Here is a 21,805-nt window from a genome sequence, read left to right as displayed (position 1 = left end):
GTTGCCTTTAAACTATGAGGCCAATCACTCTCCTGATATTAAAGAAATAAAGGAGCAAATAAATCTGTTGGAGCAAGGTGATACTGTTAAGCATATTATTTCCTTGTATATTTGTTGTTGTTTTTTTGTTTTTGTTTTTGTGGGGTTTTTTTGGCGTTGAAATGGCATGGGAAGAAAGGGAACCACAACCTTTTATTTTAAACCTTAAGGTCTCAATGTAAATTGAAGATTTCGGATAAATTTGGACAAGAAAAGAAACACCATTCTTTTTAGAGTAGACTGAAGCAGTGATTTTTAAAACAAAGAAAGCAGAACTAGAACATCTTAAATTTTTAATCCTTCCTTTACAGGTTACCTAAGACCACTTTTGGTTAAGAAAACTGTAGAAAGTTAGTAACTGCCACAAGCAAACGCCAGGTGGTGGCCCGTGTCAGTTTTCCACAGAGTCCTGCTTTGCGGGGTGTCTACACTGCTCGGGGTCTCTGCTCACACTTGCTGGAATCAATCGTGGCAGATTTTAGTCCACAGGTCGCTTTTCCCCATATTTCTTTGTAAACTCTTCAGCATTCTTACAGAATTTTTTACGGTCCTTAGAGTATTCTTCAGCTAGGTCAGCCCGAGGGTCATTCACCAGTGCTATGAGAGACTGGATTACTTGGTCAGTTTTCATTGCTGGCTTCCAGTTTTCAGCACTAATTACAGGCAGACAGACCTGCCCCTTTCCATCGATGTTGGGGTGATAGATCTTTGTTTTAAATGTAATCTTCGGTGGTTTGAGTGGGTATTCTGCTGGAAAGTTGATTTCGATTCTGAAGGCCCCCTTATCTTATGGAGGGTTGTCAGGAACAATAAGCCCTTGCCAAGTCAATAAATTAGCTTCATCAACCTGGATGTTACGGAAATTTTTCATTCCACATTTGCGGATTTCTTCAAGCTCCTTCATCAGCCTCCTGCTGGCCGCCATCTTGGATCTGGTGCTGCTCATTTCCTTGTATATTTGATACACACAGAGATTCAGGCAAAAAGGTTTGAATAGACAAAGTGGGACAAAAGAAGTTGAAAAAAATGGATACAGAGGAAGGTAGGCACAGAGAAAAAAGGACATAGTTATGGTAGTTTAAAAATTTATCCCGAACCATAGTCCTCTAATACATTAAAACTTAAACTGAGTTACAATGTTATGTTCTGTTCTGTCAGAATTCATACTATTATAGGAGAAATTCTGGTAAGTTGAGGGTAGACCTCTGCAGCAAATTAAATATATCAGAACAGCTTTCCATTTCTGCCACTTGGGTGGATCATTCATTTTTGTATATTTTAAAATAGTGCTGGCCAAATCTGGTTTTACAAAACTCATGAACTGGTGATTGAGGCATTGAATTATGATGAAAATGTGAGCAATAGTTGATATTCATATAACCAAAAGACTAAAAAGAAATAACTAAGAAAAAATTCAAAGTAAAATGCTTATTTCCTCAAATAAAGATTCTAGGAAATTTTCTCCAAACCAAGAAAGGAGGACCGTGATCTGAATCCTATATTCTTGCAACTTTCTATATACCTTTAAGCATTTCATCTCTGCTGCCTAAAAAACAGTGACTCATCTAAGATTTTGTTAAAATCTGGGCAAAATTAGAATTTAATAAACTTCCATCATTGGGGAGGCAGTAGTGACTATTGATGAAAAGTCCAAACTCTAAAATCAGAGTTCTAGAATTCAAACCTGACTTTCTCATTTTTTAGCTATGTGACCTTTCAGCATGTTACTTAACCTCTCTAAACCCCAATCACCAATCAAATGAAGGATGATCAGAGTACCTATCCTGTTAGCTATTGTGAATATGAAATGAGGTACTCCAAATAAAACACAGTACACATATGTATTTAGCTTAGTGCATGGCACATGGGTCTTCAGTAAATGTCGTCAGAATGACATCATCATATAGTAAGGCCTCTTATCTAGCATCAGTTAGTAAACTAGGCTGGCTGTATGTTTTTAAGAGAATTAAAGTTTAAGATTTCCTTTCAAGGTTCAGCTGTGGGACTTAAAACCTTTGGGGTCCAGTGAATGAAAATACAAAACTCTGCTTTATACTGTAGGATCCTGAACTTTTCTTTAAATATTACTCCAGTCATTTCCTTTAGAAAATGTCTAGAGCAGCCATATCCAGATAGGTAGGTAGGTAGATGTAGATATAAAATATATTTTCCCTATTCATAACTTTTCATAGATGTAATTTCATATTAGCCAACATACATAAAATCCTTGCTATGTACCAGGAATGTGTTTTATGTGGGTTACATCATTTAATCATTCGACTAATATTTATAAAGCACTTAAGTAAGTCCCTGGCACATAGTAAATACTGTATAAATTTTTTTTATAAATCAACTTTGAGTTCAACACTATTATCCAGATTTTACACAGAAGAAACTAAGGTATAGAGAATTTAAATAATGGAGCTGTCAGTATGATTATCTTTAGGACTAAGAGAAGCATATATATAGACCAGATAACCTTTAATTTGGTAATTGTTAAATTGCAAAAAAGAAAACTTGCTTTGTCAATTTGAAACTTAACAGGTGACTAAGGTTACATGCCAAATAGCCTTCGGAAGCAGAGTTTCATCGGGCTGGTGTAACAGTGAGAGAGCTCTGCAAGAAGTGTTTCCAGTGCAGAATGTTCAGGGGTTAGGAGGATCTCTTCTAGAAGGGTGGGTTCTTCCTGAAGTTATTCTCTCATTAAGTCTTTACCAGGCATCCCCATTTTGCATATGAGAAACTTGAATTTGTGGAAGTTTAACAACTTATACAAAGTCACACAGTGAGTAGTATAACTGGGATTCAAACTAGGCAATCTACCTCCAGAGCCATGTTCAAGTCTGTGCTAACTTCTACCAGAGTTCACTTCACCCAGGACCTTCTTACCTGGAATTTTACAGATGAGAGCCTGGATAATACGTGGCTAAACAGGACTGACACCATGATTCAGACTCCTGGACCCCTGCCAGCACCACAGCTCACTTCCACTGTCCTGCGGGAGAACAGCCGGCCCATGGGAGAGCCGATTCAGGAGCCCGAGTCTGAACATGGCTCTGAACCCGACTTCTTACACAAGTAAGTAGTAAAAATTGGTTTTCTTGACATAAAACCTGTAACTGTTAAAGAAATTAAGAAAATCTTTTCATTCATCAGGCCATTTACAGGTCAGTTTCTGGGAAAACAAAACCACAAATAAAGGTTAAATAATTTACATGAGAAGATAATAAGTTACTCAAAGTCCGGAGACTTTTAAATGCATGATGTCTCACTAAATGCTACTTTCACTTAGAGTTTGCACATTCATTGGGCAGGTCTGTTTCTTCTGAGGGTCTTGCCTAGAAGACATGCAGGTTAGTTACTTCCTTGGCAAAAGAGCTTATACTAGTCTGAACACCAAATAAGTAGACTGTATTACTTTTATCATCCATTTAATTAATAGTACTTACCTTATTCCAGCTTATATTTTAACGGTTTGAGGACTAAAAATTAAGATGTTTGATAAATTCGGAGAAGTGGTAGAATTAGTTGCCCTTTTGTTAAGAGAAAATAAAGATCTTATCTTTTCCATAGTAGCAATTAAAATGTTTTCTAGTACCAGGGCTCTGAAAAATGTGATTGCATGACTTTTGCTATTAAAAAAAAAAAAAAAAAAAAACTTAACTTTTTCTGTTGTTCTCCATCCAACTTTGAAATTCTCTTAGCTCTTCATTTGTGTTTCTTTTTATCCTGAGGTGACTTACTCTGATGGATAAAAGAGAATTCTCACTCAAACTCAAGAAATTTAGCTGGTTGGAAATGGAAGGAGGCAGTGTTAGAGTACCCAGATCTTAGGTTTTCATAAGACATCTTTCCTCTGGGGATTTTCTTTAAAGCTGAAAGGATGGTCTGCCTCCTTTTCCATGCTATAGGTTTACAGCTTTTATCAAAGTGGTGCCCTACACAATTATGTAAAGAAAGCTGCCTAGAAAGAACTTCATGCAACAGATTTTATCCACTAAAAATCATTAAAGTTTATATCCTGTAAAAGTCCCAAGAGGCATGTTTATTGCAAGTGTTCATGTGCCAATACAAGTATTGCGTACAGGTGCAGAATTTGGCCCAGCATGCATCTAACTCCACATCTCCTCAGAAGGACAGAAAAAACTGTATACCCTTCCTTTTCAACTCTGGAGGGTTCTGAGCTACCAGGACAGCATCATTTCTGTCCCTTAGGGGATTGGCTGCCCAGCTAGGAACACTTGTGAGTACGACAGCAGCTGAATACAGGGATCTAAGAAGCACTCATTTGGCAGGGATTTGGGGAATGAAGCTGATCAATTAAGCACCTGTACGGGAGGAAAACGTTTTTCTCTATTTGGCCCTGGAATAAATGCAGCTAACTCCCCCTACATGGGGATTAGGCCAGCCAACTATAGCCTTCTTAACATCGGACTTATTAGCTAATTCTATTATCTGCTGCCACAAAATGAATAATAGTGCTGTCTCTTAGTCCTCAGATGCAGATCTCTTGGTTAGGCCAGCCAAAATTAGAAGACTTAAATCGGAAGGACAGAACAGGAATGAACTACATGAAAGTGAGAACTGGAGTGAGGCATGCTGTGTAAGTGACACATCCGGTATCACAAGAACATGACTATGTGATGCTGGTCATTTTGTGGAATGACTTGGGATCCTCTGATGTTTGGTCTTAGGAGTTAAAATCATAATTCAGGATCTGCTATGCAGCATAGGACAGGAATGGAGGCCTTGGGCCCTTGAGCTGTTCATTGTTTCAATCCTGTGCTGCTACTTGCCAGCTATGTGGCTTTGGGCAAGCTCTAAAACCTCTGTGTTCAGGTTCCTTATTTGTAAATTTGGGGTAATAGGAGTACCAATTACTTAAAGTTTTGTGGGAATGGATACATAGCTAAATAGATGTTAACTACTATTACTGTTATTGCATTTAAATTGTACTTCTTTCTAATGAGTTGAGATGAAATTTTGAGTGAATGGAATGATCTTTAATTAGAGTTCAATATCATAATTTGTGCAGTCTATAGGATGTAATTGGAAAGTGTGCTTTCATTGGTTAGAAGACCTAATGTAAGAGAGCCAGGACTCACTCCAAATTCAGTGATTCAGAACAGCTTTCTGACTGGGCTTTTTCCTTACCAGTCGGGGCTTAATGGAGGAAGATGCTGAGCCCATCTTTGAAGATGTGATGATGTCATCCCGGAGCCAATTAGAAGATATGAATGAAGAATTTGAAGACACCATGGTTATTGATTTGGTAAGGAAATGCAATACATTTTTCTTTTGTTAAAATATGTGAAGGTGTTGGTTAGAGAGGAAGGGAAAGAGATAGACACATCATCAATCGGCTGCCTCCTGCATGCCCCCTCCTGGGGATCGAGCTTTGACCAGAATCAAACCCGTGACCTCAGTTCATGGATTGATGCTCAACCACTGAGCCACACCAGTCAGACTGGCCACTTTTACTTTAAATCGGATCCTGACAATATACACTGCACTCCAACATAACCCAATAATGCAGAATATGGACTAGGTATATTAAGACATTAACTTTGTCAGGAATAATAATTCTTGGTGGTTATGGTTTTTAAAATTTCCATCCATTGGAGATACATATTGAAGGTAATTATAGGTGAAATGACATGGAGAAGAAAAACTGAGGTGACTCAATGAAACAAGAGTTTTAAGTTGGGTGATGGGAACATGGGAATTCATCAATTTTCTCTGTATCAGTCTACTAGGGTTGCCATAAATACCACTGAGTGGGTGGCTTAAACAGCAGAAATTTGTTTTCTCACCGTTCTGGAGGCTAGAAATCTGAGATCAAGGTATCAGTAGGGTTGATTTCATTCTGAGACCTCTCTGTATTACTTGTGGGTAGCCATCTTCCTTTGTCTTTACGCAGTCTTTTCTTTCTTCTTCTAAGGACACAAATCATATTGGATTAGAACCCATGACCTCCTTTTACCCTAACTCTCTAAAGCCCTATCTCCAAATAAGTCACATTCTGAGGGTTAGGACTTTAATATATGAATTGGGAGACATGATTTTGCCCAAACATTCTGCTTTCTATGTTTTTTTCCATGAGGTGATGTCACTCCAATCTGTAACCACCCTTTCCCGAGCCCATCATCTACCTGCCTTGGGGAAATTAGTGCAGTTTTGTCACCTGGCATTTGATCAGTTTTATAGTTGCTATGATTGGAAGGAATGTTCTATGTTTATAGGCCCACAAATTTATAGGCATTTACATATTCAGTTGATTCATAATTTGAAAGTCTTTTTTCTTGTATAAGGGATAATTAAAAAAGTTATTTTTTTAAATGTATGCTCCATGTAAAAGCCAGATTTTTTTTCCCCCAAAATTGACGCTTAACAGTACTGTACATTTATGGTACCATCAGAAATACTAGCTGCTTATTATCACAGTGCATTGTATTAATGTATCTCAGGAATAAAATGAAATAATTTGGCTTCTCTTTCCAGCCCCCATCAAGAAATCGGCGAGAGAGAGCCGAGCTGAGGCCAGATTTCTTTGATTCTGCAGCTATCATAGAAGACGATTCAGTAAATGTTAAATTATTACTGCTTTTTATTTATGGTTTCTGGGTCTTGTTTTTTGCATGAAGTTAATAATTGTGTTTTTAATTTTCTAGGGATTTGGAATGCCTATGTTCTGAAGTCTGAAGAAAATTTACAAATATGGAACTCTATTATTTAGAGCTAGAGGCCTATATACTGTGATAGCTTGTATGGGGAATAAACACTTTTGGTGTGATCTGATTTGTTTTTTAATCAAATGATTGAGGTCAATCCCCTGTGCAGTGACAGAAGAGGAGCATGTAACTTACCCGAGGGAATGGTGATGGCCATCACCTCAGAGACTGACCTGAGAGATCATTTGTGCCCTAACATTGGACTTGCCCAACACAGATAGACGCGTTTTTCTGGAAGGAGGAAAAAATTTTAAATTTTTAAAACAGCTGTCAAGATAAACACTGTTATACACCTGTTTTATGAAAACTCAGCATTGAGTAAAAAAAAATATTTTTAACTTTATTTTCCTGTTGTACAATTTAAAAACCGTTTTAACATTTTGCCTTTTTATGTTTTAAAAGCTAACCATTTTTATTAAACCTATGAGTAAGCAGCTCATTTTAATTGCCGAAGAGTGTTTTGGAGCTCACTGGATTTGGTTGACCTTGTGGAATACAGAAATATGGAGGAGCAGAATATTGACAAGCTAAGATGATCTGACAGTGCATCTCTGCCAAAACCACACGCCCTCTATGGATATGGATTCCCAGATTTTATATACTCTTGAATAAAAAGGTTTATTTTTATTTATAACAGGGGCATAAAATAAGAAATGTCCATGCAGCCATTTTTCCAACAGATGCTGTACACCGTTCATTTTATATAGAATAGGGAGATTCAAATACAGTACATTTTCTATTGGTATTTGTTCTGTGCATTTTTAGCAACTTCTACCAGCAAATAAAGTATTCTCAGTAAAACAAAAATGGTTCTCAAGTTATCAGTTTGCTCTTTTTACCACTTATTTCATGCCCTGCCAAATTGAAGTTACATGGACTTCCATTTTCTTAAAAAGATAATCACAAAGAACTCCTTTGCCATGCAAAAGTCATTTTAAGTGTAACATAACTGTGTCTACTTCCCATGCACTTAATACCTTTATGCGCTTATTTTGTGAATTAAGTTTACCGATTATAGAAGTATGTGCTGCATAGAAGTCTGTGCTTAGAGGGTGAAGTTCCTAAGCTTACCTTGAAATACAGCTACATTTCAGTGTTAAATGTGCATATTGAGAATAATTCTTTTGGGGAAAGAAATTATGAATCTTCAGGACAGCCTTCACTGGTTTAGAGTTACAGACTGCTTAGATCTTTTATGACTTGCTGCTATTGTTTTTAAAAGCCCACTTAGTTGCTTCCTTTCTGATTTTTAAAGTAAGTCTCAATTTCCAAACCAGTCCATCCATAACTGTTTCTGGGCTTGTTTTTAAAGTAGCTGCAACAGAATCATGAGGTTTGCCCTTTTTATCAAAAATGAAAAGCATTTTTTAAAATCTGTGCACCCAATGATTATCTTTTGTCCAGGAAAGCAAAATGGATTTTTTTCATCCTTTTAGTAAACAAACACAAAACAATTTTTTCTCAACATTTGGGTAGTTCTGAAAAAACTCATGCCAAAAATGTTTTATCTGCTAATTTAGAAATTCCTGGGCTCCAGTTAGGGGGATGGGGGCTTGCTTTCTTCCAGAGATGTGGACTTCCCTGGAAATAAAGGGACAGGAATGACCTGGACAGTCCACCACGCCTGCCCTGCCTGTGGTTGTGGCCAGGAAGCAAGCGGGAGGTGCCCTTGCACATGCACAGATTGATCCTTTGCTTGACAGTCTCATGTGGGAAACTGACTTAGAATGGTAGACTACCATGCAACAAAAAAGGCTTAATATCTACTCCAATGGGTTCCCAGTTCAGTTTAAAATCAATCGAAATTTTGTATTTTCAGTGTCTCCTTGATTGGTTTTGCTAGTAATTCTGTAAATTGTACATTTGCAATATGAGGTTTTTTTCCTTTTGTACAATTTGAAACTGATGCTTCACCTTTCCTTTAATAAACTATTCAAAATCAGGCTGTGGTAGTCATACTATTGTTCCTACTAGGAAAGCTTTAAATATTTTCTGTCCTGCTGCTCTTGAGAGTTTGCTCTTTCAGATAATTGTTAAATGGCAAAATTACTGTCTCAGTGAGATTTTTTTTTAAGAAAGCAGAAATTTACAACTAGCTTGTTAATTTTCTTTCATTCCTTGGATTTCCCATGAGAGAATGGATGGCCAAGTTGCCTTGGTTTCAAGGCTGCGTTTTGGAGGCAGCATCCAGGGACTATCCACTGGTCTATAGCCTGGATTCTCCCCTGGCCTGAGATCCAGACCCTGGGCTTACGCATGGTTGCCCCCTCAGTGGTCCTTTAAAGAATGGATTCTGCATGGCTGTAGAAGGAAGGGTTTTTCTTGACACTGGTGCTGGAGAACACACTTAAGAGGTCACACACTTTATGGGCCTGGCCATGTACTGTGGGCTATGTTCATTAGGTGGCCCAAGTTTGCAGAAAAGGCAGAGATGCAGGGGATAAATCAGCAGGTGAGCTCTTAAGGCAACTAAGGAGGGGAGGTGATAAGGAACAGTTTGTCTCTCTGGCAGCTCATCTTAAAGGGTATGTTTATAAAACAAGAGCAGGGCTTTATCCATGTGTGACTACTTTGGGCAAGCTTTTACTTAACTGTGACTTTGAGTCTATCAAACACAGAACAGCATCTTCTTGGGAAACAAAGGCTTAGTGCCAACTCGGGCTTTTCAGTATGAACAGCCAAAAAAACTCAAGCTTCCATCCCTATTCTCCTAAGTGTCTTGCTCTACAGGGGTCTCTCTCTCAGGCATCATGTTTTGAAATACAGCTTTCTGCTCCCAAGAATACATAATAAAGGAGTCATTTCTCACCAGCACAGTAGGGACATGGTCAGAACCTGGCTGCCGCATCGGCCCAAGTGTGTTGGCTGGACGTTACAGAGGCCCCAGACTGTGAGATACTGTGCCTATGAAGTGGCCACAGCTCTTGGCTTAGAATGGTGGAAATCCCATACTAACGGGCGAGAGAACATAAAGACCAGTTCTCGCTAAAAGAATACAGCCACAGCTCTCCAGAAACCCTGTGAAACAGAGGGACTTGAAATACATTTGTCAAACAGGTAAGGTCTAAACTGGTTCCAGAGTGGGGTGAGGGTGCTTCAGAGGCTTCTCTGAGTGGGCAGACTGCATCTAAAGCACCAGCATCGGTGGGTGCATCCAGAGGCAGAGAACGGCTGGGGAGACGAGACACGGTCAGAAGGGAAGCTGGAAGCATGTCTCTAACAAGCACTAGGAAGCTGCATGTGGGGTGCTCCCCGCTGCTCTAGCGACACACAAGATGACTGGCCATCATGGATGAGGGAGGAAAGTTTTTCCAATCCAGTAGCTTTTTGAGACCATCACAGTGGAGCAGACCTCCACTTCCCATCCCAACCCTGAGGAACGCATCTCACCTACCTCATCACGTGAGAGAGAACACTCTGAATGGCTTAAAACACAGGCTTGGGCTTCAGAAAGACCTGCCTGGGTTCAAACCCCAGATTCACTGCTCATTAGTTGTGTGTCTCGGGTCAAGTTGGTTTACTTACTTGGAGTAGGGGCACCTGCGGTTTATACTACCCTCTACAACTCTCAGACTATCCAGTGATGGCAAACCTCTGACACGTGTGTCAGTGCCATTTCTGATGACACGCGGCCGCCTCAGCGGCCGCATGCCGAGGATGAAACATTTATGTTATTTAAACTATAAATATCGCAAAATAATGTGTTTTCCTCAAAGGGACACACTACCCGAATTATGCTCAGTTTTTTGGCGAAGTTTGAAACACCGAGCTCAAAAGATTGCCCATCACTGCTATAGACAGACACTTGCCAGCACTCTGCTCATTGACCCAAGTCCTCTCTGGTGACAAGAATCAACATTTTTCTTTCTCCCCTTGAGGGGAGGCCACCCGCTGGGAAAGGCATTCCTGCACAGCAGTCGGTGCCAGTACTCACTGTCACCGTTCCCTGGGCATTCCGCGGTCCACAGAGGCTGGTCTGCTTGACAGTTTCCAAAGTCGCAGCTTCATGTTTCCTCGGCCACCAGCTTGGTTTCTGGATGAAACTTCTCCCACTGTCTCTGCTCCAAGGCTTTCTAGAAGCCTCCTGCCCAAATGCTTGACTGGGCTGGCTTCCCTATTTTAGCAGGCCCAGGCACAAAGCTGCTCAGCATCCAGATTTCACAACCTGGTAAAACACAAGCTTGTGTTTGCTCTTACTCTTAACATGGACTAGAGTACAGTCGTTCCCAAAATAGATCAAATCCTAGATTGGCTGACCCCAGGCAATGTTAAGCTGTTGAGCCACATAGTGACCAACCTGCATGATTCTTCCTTAGCCAGGAGGCCTCTAAAAGCCGCGTAGACTGCTGCACCTCCTTTCCCAGCTTACAGTGTTCCTGTTGGTTCTGTACTAGGAGCCAAAGAGGCTACAGAGAACCTCTGGCCAACACAGTCTCTGCCCCTCAGGAGCTTACCACCTAGTTAGAAACACAAATATATGTAAGCGGGGGGGCGGGGGGGGGGGGCGGGGGGGCGGGGGGGGGCAATCAGGTGCTTTAAGAAAAAAAGAACCTGCCGGAACCGGTTTGGCTCAGTGGATAGAGCGTCGGCCTGCGGACTCAAGGGTCCCAGGTTCGATTCCGGTCAAGGGCATGTACCTTGGTTGCGGGCACATCCCCAGTAGGGGGTGTGCAAGAGGCAGCTGATCGATGTTTCTCTCTCATCGATGTTTCTAACTCTCTATCCCTCTCTCTTCCTCTCTGTAAAAAATCAATAAAATATATTTAAAAAAAGAAAAAAAGAACCTGCTACAAGCAGAATCAGTTCACAATTTAAGATGAACTCATGGAGATGTCAGGCCATTGAGCAAGAGCAGACTACAGAGCAAGTGTTCCAAGGTGAGGCAACAAGACTGGGCTCAAAAAAGTCACTAGGCAAGCAAGGGAGGAACAGACAAGAACCTTCTATGTGAGCCAAAGACTTTGGAGACCAGTGTATTATCCACTGGAAGTGCTAGAGCAGAGGAATGCAACAAAATCTGGACCTGCAGTTAGTCTATTAACTCAGAACAGGCTTAGGAGGAGGCCATAGAGAAGAGAGTAAAGACAATTTCAAAAACAACTAGAATGGAGAGTACCATTCTCCAACTGGAGAGGGAAGAAAGATGCTCAAAAGAAATTAAAAAAATAAACTCCCAAGGACTTAAGCCTGGAATGGCGGGGTAGCTGGTAGAAATGGGGAATGTGGATGATGCTCACATATTGGCGTTGGTCAAAATGAGCTTTAAATGATGCAACATCCAAGCAGGGTTTACAGACCTTTGGAGCCAAGGGGCTGGGACAAGGGAAAGTGGTCAGTTGTGGGATGGCCCAGGGCTCTCACCACAGAAGCAAGCACACCCTATGGGGCGTACTGGAACAGCACTCCATGGCTGGTCTTTCTGCTGAAACTACTTAGAATCTCCAGGTCTGTATGACTCAAGGCTTTACATACTCAATAAAATGTCTACAAGGATGGGGAAAACAGACAAAAGACTCAAACAGATAACCACCCAGTTACTAATCCAAATAACCATGTTCCTTCAGTTTAAAGACAGAACTAGTACAAAAAAGTCTTGAACTTTAGGGTTTATTGTTGATATAGTTGTAGTGGTTCTGAAACTTTTATATTTATTGTAAGATTGAGCAAATGAGTAAAATATGTTAAAGATAATGGAAGTCAGTTTTATCACTGTGAGAGAAAACAGACATAAATAAGTATGGAATGGGGGAAGGCAAAGAAAAAACAGTATGTTAGTTGGAATTAAAACTCAGTATGAACTCATGATTTTAAAATTATATATAAAATAAATGCATACTTACACATGCAAGTTCCCCACATACATATATATCCACATATTTGTATAATCATTTCCATGTCTGCTGAAAATAGAAGCAATGACACCCCAGAATCAACGTGAACATCTGCCAATTACAGCTTCTAAATGACGTCTAAAAGAAACCAGGGCTCTTGGAGAAATCACTATACTATGCCAGGGCTACATTATCATGTGTCAAAAATAAGGAAGTGAACAAAAAATTATTGGGACATATCAAAAGCATCAAGCCCGCTTGAAGGAGCTCCCAGGGGCTAAATCAGTAAATTTTCTGCATCAAAATAAATAACATTAAATTTTAAATGAATCCAGGAATCTAAAGTTTTATTAAACATTTATTCATTAAAACATTTATGAAACACCTGTGTACCAAGCACAGATTTTAATTACGAATAATATATTGCTCCCAATCTCAGGAAACTAACTCTTGGGGTAGGTAGGGTAGGGACGGAGCAGGGAGAAAAATATAACTAATGTGGGCTTGAAAATTTGATAGGGTGATGGCCTAGTAAGAAAAATGAATTATTTCAGAAAAAAATGTTTTTAAAAAATCAAGAAGTCAAAACTAATACTACACAAAAAAAGAAGAGAAAGTTCTTACTTCCAATAGAGTACAAACTAATAAAGGCAGACATTATGACAGGGTTAGAAATGTGATATTTTACAATCAATGTATAGTAGAATTCATCATCAATGACTAAAAGTATTAGATAAAAGTTTGTTGACAGACAGGCTTTTAAAAAGTTTCCAGATTAGTTATTCATTACAAAGAGAAAATGTAACCTTTGCAACCACCACCTTAACCAAGTGATCTGAGTCAACTTCACCAATAATGGGAAAAACAAACATCACCTGTTTCCTAATGTGATACACGGAAACAACACTCATATGTATTGTTCTTACCTGAATCTGAACATCCGGAAACAATCAGACAAACCCAAATTTAGGGGCATTCAACAAAATAATTGGCAAACACTTCAAAGATGTCAGTCATGAAAGACTATGTAAGATAATAAGCCTGTTTCCTAGGAAATAAACTGACAGTTTGGGGGAACAAAGGGTCAGGATTCTGTAACTTATTTTCAAATGGGCCAATAAAAATAATGATTTTAAATTTATGGAAGAGATGAAGCAAATGTAGAAAATGTTAAGAACTGAAGAATCTAAGTGAAGGTTCCATAATACAACTTCTGCAACATTTCTATAGGTTTGAAAATTGGGAGTGTATTCTGTTAGACACACACACACACACACACACACACACACACACACCCCTCATTTAATCCTCTACAAGTCCTGGAGGAATTAAAAGATAGGGTGTATTATTTCAAAGCAAGGAAACTAAAGCCTAAGCAGATAAATACTTTACCCTAAAACCTACTCTCTCACCTGTGGAGAAAAAAAATTAATTCTTGGGGAGAAAAGGAAAATAATCACAGAGGTGTCAAATAAGGGACAGCTGTAGGTGACAATACTATATATACTGTTTCTAGTTTTCCTGATTTTTCATATTTCTACCATAAAAAAAGAAATGTATGCTCAAAAATATACCAATTAATATTTTTAATAAAGCAAATAATTTTACAGCAAATGAAATCTTTCCAGAATTTAATAAATTTGGCCATTCCAAGTAAATACTGTTATTTAGATTCAATGGTTTCATGATTGCAAAAAAGGAAGGGATGAGTTCAAATGGCCAGGCAGTAATTAACTCTTGGTTTACTTTCCTTTGATTCGTTTACAATGGAATATTTGCATGCTTCCTCCAAGGACGTTGTACCTTCTTGCTGGCTAAAACATCCAGGTCACTGCAGATTCGGGCACGTGTAGAGGAAGGCTGGATGATGTCATCCACAAACCCTGGTGAAACACAAAAAAGGGAGATCATCTGCATCCCCAGTGGTGCCACTCTCCAATCTTGTGCTCAACCTGGGCACCATCTCTGGGACCCAAAGTGTGAGCTGGACCCAACTTGATATAAGAGGGGCTGGGCCCTCTGAACTCTCTTCTGCATCCCTGGCGCTCCCCTATTCCTCTGGCAGGTCCCCAACTTTGCAAGAAAAGGAAAATGTGACCCTCTCCCTGCCAAGATGAATTTAATAGGAAATAAATAAATGCGTATTTTCAAAAATAGCTACAATTCCTGTACACAAGTCCCTCTACAATGACACTCCTTCCATGAAGAAATAGATTCTGGCCCTAGCCTGTGTGGCTCAGTTGTTAGAGCATCCTCCCATGCACCAAAAGGTATCAGGTTCAATTCCCGGTCAAGACACACCTAGGCTGTAGGTTTGGGTACAGGAAGGCAACCAATCAATGTTACTCTCTCAAATAGATCAATGTCTGTCATTCGCTCTCTCTCCTTCTCTCTAAAATCAATAAGCATGTCCTCAGGTGAGGGTTAAAAAAATAAAAAATATGCCCGGCCAGGGTTGCTCAGTGGTTGAGCATCAACACATGAACCAAGAGTTCACTGGTTCGATTCCCATTCAGAGGGCATATGCCCAGGTTGCAGCTCGATCCCAGGGGGGACATGAAGGAGGCAGCTGATCGATGTCTCTCTCTCATCGAAGGTTCTATCTCTCTCTTTTCTCTCTCAAATCAATAAAAACATGTTAAACATAAATAAAATATAAAATAAATAAATAATAAATAAATTTTAAAATATGTAGATTCTATTTCTTTACCTGGCTTTATGACTTGCCACAAAATGTGGCAAAAGTGACACTGCAACTTCCAAACCTAGGCCTCAAGGCACGTTGCAGCTTCTCCTCTCAGCCTTTTGCTGCCCTCAGGTCACATGGACTAGCCTCAAGAATAAGAAACCAGCTGAGGCCGGTTTGGCTCAGTGGATAGAGCGTCGGCCTGCGGACTGAAAGGTCCCAGGTTCGATTCCGGTCAAGGGCATGTGCCTTGGTTGCGGGCACATCCCCAGTAGGGGTTGTGCAGGAGGCAGCTGATCGATGTTTCTCTATCATCGATGTTTCTAACTCTCTATCCCTCTCTCTTTCTCTCTGTAAAAAATCAATAAAATATATTTAAAAAAAAAAAGAATAAGAAACCATATGGAGAGAGTCTAGCTAGCGGCCAGCACCAACTATGTACGAGGCCATCTTGGACCTCCAGCCCCAGTCAAGCCACCAGATGACTACAGCTGAATGACTGATCCCAGGCAAGACCAGCAGAAGAACCACCCAGCTGAGCCCAAACCAAATCACTGATCTACAGAGCCATGAGCAAAATAAGGGGGAGGGGTTATTTTAACTCACTCTGTTTTATGTTCAAGTTTTACACAGTACTAGGTAACTAGAACAAAACTAAAAAATTTAGCCATTTCAGTAATGTTGCTTACATCCTGGTTACCAAAGCAGCCTAAAAAGGCCCCATTGTCCTTAAGTGATGATTGCCCAGGGACAACCCCTACCCTTAACAGTCTCCAGGTTCGACTGTAATGGCAAAAGGCAGTTTATGTGAGACATTTTGGAGGAAAAGAATGAGAGCAAGTGACCCAACAAATGAACTATGCTGCCATCCCCACCACAGTTCCTACCTCTTACTGCAGCAGGAAAAGGATTGGCAAACTTGTTGATATATTCTGCTTGAGCATCTTCCACATTCTCACGTCCTTTGAAAATTATCTCCATAGCACCCTGTCATGAGAGGGGTTAATGAATTTCAATGGAGGTTCCAACAGACCTCCCTCAACTCATTGGTAAATCTCTTGGTAAATCAAAGTGTACTGGACTGAAGGGCTAGCTCCAGATGCCAGGGCACAGAAGTGGAAACTGCCTGGAGTCAGCCATCATGATTCCATGATGGGGCTGTGTGATGGGACGCTCAGCTGTGGCCCCAATAACAGGCAGCCCAGGCAAAGCCATGAGCTTGTTTCCCCAGATTCCATCCTACCATCAGCCAACTGCACTTATCCAAAGACGTGTGGCCTATTTTCCACTATTAGATCCATGGTCTCCTGCATCAAGGGGAAGGAAAATGCTGTTTTCCTTTTTCATTATCCTGAACCCTGAGTACAAAATCCTGTGGCCAGAGGATGGCACATTGAACTGCAAATGAAGAAGTATGAGGAACTGAAAAATAAGCCTTCACATCAGAATCCCTAAAAGTCAGCTCAGGGGGTGGAGGGTATAGTTATCTGGTTCAACACCAACAGCTATTTCAAAGCAGAAAGGAGTGAGGAGCAGGCTGAGCAACAGGAAGTACCTTGCCCAAAGTCACCAGGTTCAGAACAAAACAGTCACCAGGGTCAGTTCAGCTTCTGTGGGCTCAAAGGAGTGGCTCTGGGGCCCTCCCTAGGAGGTGAGATGGGGTTGGGGGAAATGTCCAGTCCTCCCAAGGGCTCCATCAGCTGACTCATCTCTTTACTGACAATCCCAAAACCCTGAGCATGAGACAGCAGCATGGGCCTGAAGTGGAGTGCCGGACAGGAGGCCGAGCTGGCCCTGGGGCCCCAGGAGGGAGACTTTCCAAGTTCTGGGCCCCATCTCCCTGGAGTCTGGGTCCACCCTGGGAACCCTGGCCTCTCTCCAACATTTCCCAGCTGTGCTTTAAGCTCCTGCTGGGAGGGTACAGTCTCTAGACCCAGGAAAAAGGAAAGCTGGAGATCCTCACCTTTGCTCCCATGACTGCAATCTCTGCTGTGGGCCAGGCATAGTTGGTGTCACCACACAGGTGCTTGGAGCTCATGACATCATAGGCACCACCATAGGCCTAGAACAGACCCACATGGTGAATGTTAGAGCTTGAGTCAACCAGATCCTGTCCCTGACAGATCCCAAGAATCCAAACGAAATGAGAATGAAAAGAAGAAGAGCCCCCAATGTGTGTGAGACCAGGGAGCCAGAGCAGAGAATCCCTGGGCACAGGCCAGAAGCTTTCACAGTCAACACCACTGTCTTTCACAGCTTCTTCCCACTGCTATTTTCAGTTCCCAGAGATGACCATGGACATCTCTGCAGGATGTGTCCCCAAGTATACAAACGCTGTTCTCACACAATCTTTTAAGGGTGAGCGTATACTCCTCCTACCCCTGCCGAAACTCTTGGCAGATCTCCAACCACGACCATGATATTAGGAGTGGGCATAGGCTCCAATGTGAGTTTCTCACCTTCCTGGTGATGACTGTGACTTTGGGCACAGTTGCCTCAGCAAATGCGTAGAGAAGTTTGGCGCCATGCCGGATGATGCCGCCGTATTCCTGTGCTGTGCCTAGGTAATGAAGAAGAGTTACCAGATACCCACAATAGCCCTCACAAGGTCTGCCTGCCACTCTCCGCTGTGAGGTCTTCCCCTGCTCCCCAAAAGGCCAGGAGGGGAGCAACCCTCGCACAGCCCCATATTCTGGACAGCCAGACTCTGAAGAAGTCACAAATCTTCAGGGAATTTGCAAAATTTCCAAAGGAAGTGGGGATCTCAGTGGGACAGCCACCTCTCCTGGCTCCCACCTCTGTCAATGACTCACCAGGCAGAAAACCAGGGACATCAACAAAAGTGATGAGTGGAATGTTGAATGCGTCACAGAATCGGACAAAACGAGCCCCTTTCACAGAAGAATTAATATCCAAGCATCCTAGAAGAGAGAAATTATCCATGCTGAGCTTCTGGGCAATTCCCAGTTCCACTCACAATGGGAATGTGCTCTCAGCAATCATCCAAGAGCTGATATCTATAGAGGCACCAAAATCTCCTCTTCAGAGAATAGAAAAGGGGAACTCACACTCCAGGAAAAACAGGGCAGACAAGAGAACCCACCAGGCACCGGCCCAAGAGGGCCTGGGAGTGGCCTCAGCCCCACAAGCCCCCTTGCTGGGAGCACAACCCCGTGCAGACCATCAGGCTCTGCTCACACTGAGGGACTGCTGCCATCTGAGGCACAGCCTAGTTTACCCCCGTGGACTGTAGTGGGAGGTATCATTCAGGAGCTGGTCTTAAGAGTCCCTGTAGCTTGAAATCAAATCCTGGCCCCACCAATTACAGCTATGTGCCCTTGGGAAATGACTTTATGTTTCTGAGGTGAGGTTCCTTACCTGCAAAGTAGGATATTACTACCTCCTACCACGTTTGTAAGGATTAAAGGAGAGGGCATCTATAAAGTAGCATGAAGTAGAGTTCAATTACTAGTAAATCCCCCCTCCTAGAACAATTATCAACATATTCTATGAGGCCAGCACTACTCTGATACCACAGAAAAAGGATATTATGACAGAGAATGCAGACCAAAATCCCTCATCAACACAGATGCAAAAATTCCCAATATATTACCAATTCAAATCCAGAAATATATAAAAACTAATGCATCATGACCAAGTGGCATTTATCCCAAGAATTCAAGGTTGATTTAACCTGTGAAAACCAGTGAAACTACTAAATAAAGTAGGAAAATAATATGGTCATCTCAACATGTATAGAGAAAGCATTTGACAAAATTCAATATTCATTCATAATTAAAAATTAGAAGTAAACTAAGAGTATGATGGAACTTCTACAATGTGATAAAGAGTATCTACAGCCCTAGTCAATTTGGCTCAGTGGATAGAGCGTCGGCCTACAGACTGAAGGGTCCTAGGTTCAATTCCAGTCAAGGGCACATGTCCAGGTTGTGGGCTCAATCCCCAGTAGGGGATGTGCAGGAGGCAGCCAATCAATGATTATCTCATCATTGATGTTTCAATCTCTCCCTCTCCCTTCCTCTCTGAAATCAATAAAAGTGTGTGTATGTATGTATGTGTGTATGTATGTATGTATGTATGTATATGTATATATATATACACACACACACACACACACACACACTCACACACACACACACAGAGTATCTACAAAAAAATGTAACATACTGGTGGATCAGAAGAATAAATAAATCTCCAATTTGCTCTATACTAGTGCTGTCCAAAAGAACTTTCTATGATGGTAGAAACGTTCTCTGGCTGTGGTAGCCATTAGTCACATGTGGCTATTACGCACTTGAAATAGGGTTAGTACATCTGAGAAACTATGATACTAACTAGTGGCCTGGTGCATGGATTCATGCACATTGAAAGGAAATTAATTAGAATAAATATTTGAATATGAATGTCAACAAAAACAACCAAATTCACGATCGACAATGACAAATCAACACACGTGTGCAACTGGCGCCAGCGAGTCAACGTTTATTTTTAAATTGCCAGTGCACATCATGTGTACCGGCCAGTTGGACAGACGTACAGTCAGGCACTTAGCCTTTTATATATATAGACTGTATTTAATATTAATAATTTACTTATACTATTTTAATTATTTTAGATTTAATTATTTTTTAAGTTTTATAGCTAACATCCTGGATAGATCTATATTTTCAAGCAATCCCTATCAAAACCATAGGCAGTTATCTTGTAGATATTGTTAAACAGATTCTTCTAAAATTCATATGGCAATACAAAGAAGACAGACTAGTCAAACAGTATTTAGAAAAAGAACAAAACTGGAAGATGGACACTAGTTGACTTCAAGACATACTTACAAAGCACGTTTCTCAACCTTGGCACTACTGACATTTTCAACTAATTTTTTGCTGTGGAGGTTTGTTTGTGCACATAGGATGCTGAGCAGCATTGCCAGCTTCTACCCTAGATAGCCCAACACCCATCAGAACCTGTGAAAACCAAAAATGTTTCCAGCATTGCCATATGTCTTAAGGATATCAAACTTGTCCCAGGTTGAGAATACAAAGTACAGTAATCAAGACAGTATTGGCAGCCCGGCCGGTGTGGTTGAGCATCAACTTATGAACCAGGAGGTCACAGTTCAATTCCCGGTCAGGTCACATGCCTGGGTCATGGGCTGGATCCCTAGTAGGGGGTGTGTAGGAGGCAGTCAATCAATGATTCTCATCATTGATGTTTCTATCTCTTCCTCCCTCCCTCCCTCCCTCCCTCTGCCTCTCTGAAATTAATTTAAAAAAGACAATATTGGCATAGGCATAAAGATAGGCAAAAACAACAATGAAACAGATTGTGAAAAAATATACCCACAAACTGATATTAGACCAGGCACCAAAACAATTCAATGTGGAAAGAAAGTCTTTTTACAGTGGTGTGGAACAATTAAATATCTGTATGGGGGAAATTTTTTAAAATAAAAAACAAACTCCTGTTTTATCTATAAATGATATGCAAAGACAGTTAATTCATTCCCAGTCAGGGTACATGCCCGGGTTGCAGGCTTAATCCCCAGGAGAGGGTGTGCAGGAGGCAGCAATCAATGCTTCTCTCTCATCAATGTTCCTATCTCTCTCTCCCTTCTCCCTTTCTCTCTCTGAAAGCAATAAAAATATATTTTTTTAAAAAGTCCCTCTTGCCAAACACATTTGCTGAGATGATAGAAATGTTCTATATCTTGCTTTAGATGGTGATTACAAGGCTGAATACAACTATCAAATTGATGAAACCCATCAAAATGAGTACTTGAAAGTTGTGCATTTTATTGTGTGTAAATTATCCTAATATATAAAAAACCAGGGGCCATCACGACCTAAAATACCAGATGGACGACCAAACATGGGGCGACCAGGCCAGCAGGGGGATTAGTGAGGGACAAGTAAACGACTGAACAGCAGGCTGCGTGGGGTGATCAGGCTGGCAGGGGGGGCAGTTGGGGGCAACTAGGCCAGCAGGGGAGACAGTGAGGGCAACCAAGTTGGCGGGGGGGGGGGGGAGACATTTAGAGGCAACCAGGCCAGCAGAGGGGGGCAGTTGGGGGCGACAGTAAGGGGCGAACAGGCCAGCAGGGGTAGTTGGGGGTGACCAAGTTGGCGGGTGGGGGGGGGGTAGGGGGCAACCAGGCTGGCAGGAGGGAGCAGTTAAGGCCAACCAGGCTGCCGGGGGGGGGGGCAGTTAGGGGCGACCAGGCCGGCGGGGGGACAGTTAGGGGTGACCAGGTTGGCGGGGGGAGGCAGGTGGGGCAACCAGGCTGGTGGGGGGGGGCAGTGAGGGGCAATCAGTCTGGCGGTGGGGGGCATTTGGGGGCAACCAGGCCAGCAGGCAGAGGCCGTTAGGGGTGATCAGGCTGGCAAGGGGGGCAGTTAGGGGCAATCAGACAGGCAGGCAGGTGAGCAGTTAGGAGCCAGTGGTCCTGGATTGTGAGAGGGATGTCCGACTGCCAGTTTAGGCCCGATCCCTTAACCGGC

The 21,805-nt window shown here is 41.7% G+C and overlaps 2 protein-coding genes and 1 pseudogene across 7 annotated transcripts in view; 1 reads left to right on the top strand and 2 right to left on the bottom strand.

Moving 5' to 3' along the window:
- The window catches only part of STAG1 (STAG1 cohesin complex component), a gene marked incomplete at its 3' end in the record, with an annotated part of 343,841 nt that extends 335,129 nt beyond the window's left edge, over window positions 1–8,712 (top strand). For 3 of the 5 annotated variants that reach the window (XM_079794802.1, XM_079794804.1, XM_079794803.1), the window contains exons 30-33: window positions 2,943–3,117; window positions 4,532–4,642; window positions 5,197–5,311; window positions 6,541–6,681. In XM_079794802.1, the coding sequence (XP_079650928.1) occupies window positions 2,943–3,117; window positions 4,532–4,642; window positions 5,197–5,311; window positions 6,541–6,681 (542 nt within the window). Of the gene's footprint in view, window positions 1–2,942; window positions 3,118–4,531; window positions 4,643–5,196; window positions 5,312–6,540; window positions 6,682–6,710 lie in introns of those variants that run through there. The other 2 variants (XM_079794805.1, XM_079794806.1) reach the window with 2 other exon arrangements.
- Window positions 3–11,248, bottom strand: LOC307113272 (ubiquitin-conjugating enzyme E2 L3-like; annotated as a pseudogene). Its single transcript, XR_013815284.1, has 6 exons — window positions 11,068–11,248; window positions 9,580–10,935; window positions 6,906–7,001; window positions 5,853–5,975; window positions 2,929–3,158; window positions 3–988 (listed from the first exon to the last, which is right to left on the bottom strand). The product of XR_013815284.1 is annotated as a ubiquitin-conjugating enzyme E2 L3-like (transcript).
- A 2,924-nt stretch (window positions 11,249–14,172) lies between these two features.
- PCCB (propionyl-CoA carboxylase subunit beta) overlaps window positions 14,173–21,805 on the bottom strand; it is a 77,356-nt gene continuing 69,723 nt past the window's right edge. The window contains exons 11-15 of the mRNA XM_079795463.1: window positions 18,101–18,208; window positions 17,747–17,847; window positions 17,251–17,349; window positions 16,175–16,274; window positions 14,173–14,484 (exon numbers count right to left, since the gene is read on the bottom strand). Coding sequence (XP_079651589.1) covers window positions 14,363–14,484; window positions 16,175–16,274; window positions 17,251–17,349; window positions 17,747–17,847; window positions 18,101–18,208 — 530 coding nt within the window. The 3' untranslated portion in view covers window positions 14,173–14,362. The remainder of the gene's footprint in view (window positions 14,485–16,174; window positions 16,275–17,250; window positions 17,350–17,746; window positions 17,848–18,100; window positions 18,209–21,805) is intronic.

This window comes from Cnephaeus nilssonii, assembly GCF_951640355.1.
Source record: "Cnephaeus nilssonii genome assembly, chromosome: 17".
Classification (NCBI taxonomy): Eukaryota; Metazoa; Chordata; class Mammalia; order Chiroptera; family Vespertilionidae; genus Cnephaeus; species Cnephaeus nilssonii.
The sequence above is the reverse complement of the archived record's forward strand: the minus strand, read 5'-3'. Positions and strand labels throughout refer to the sequence as shown.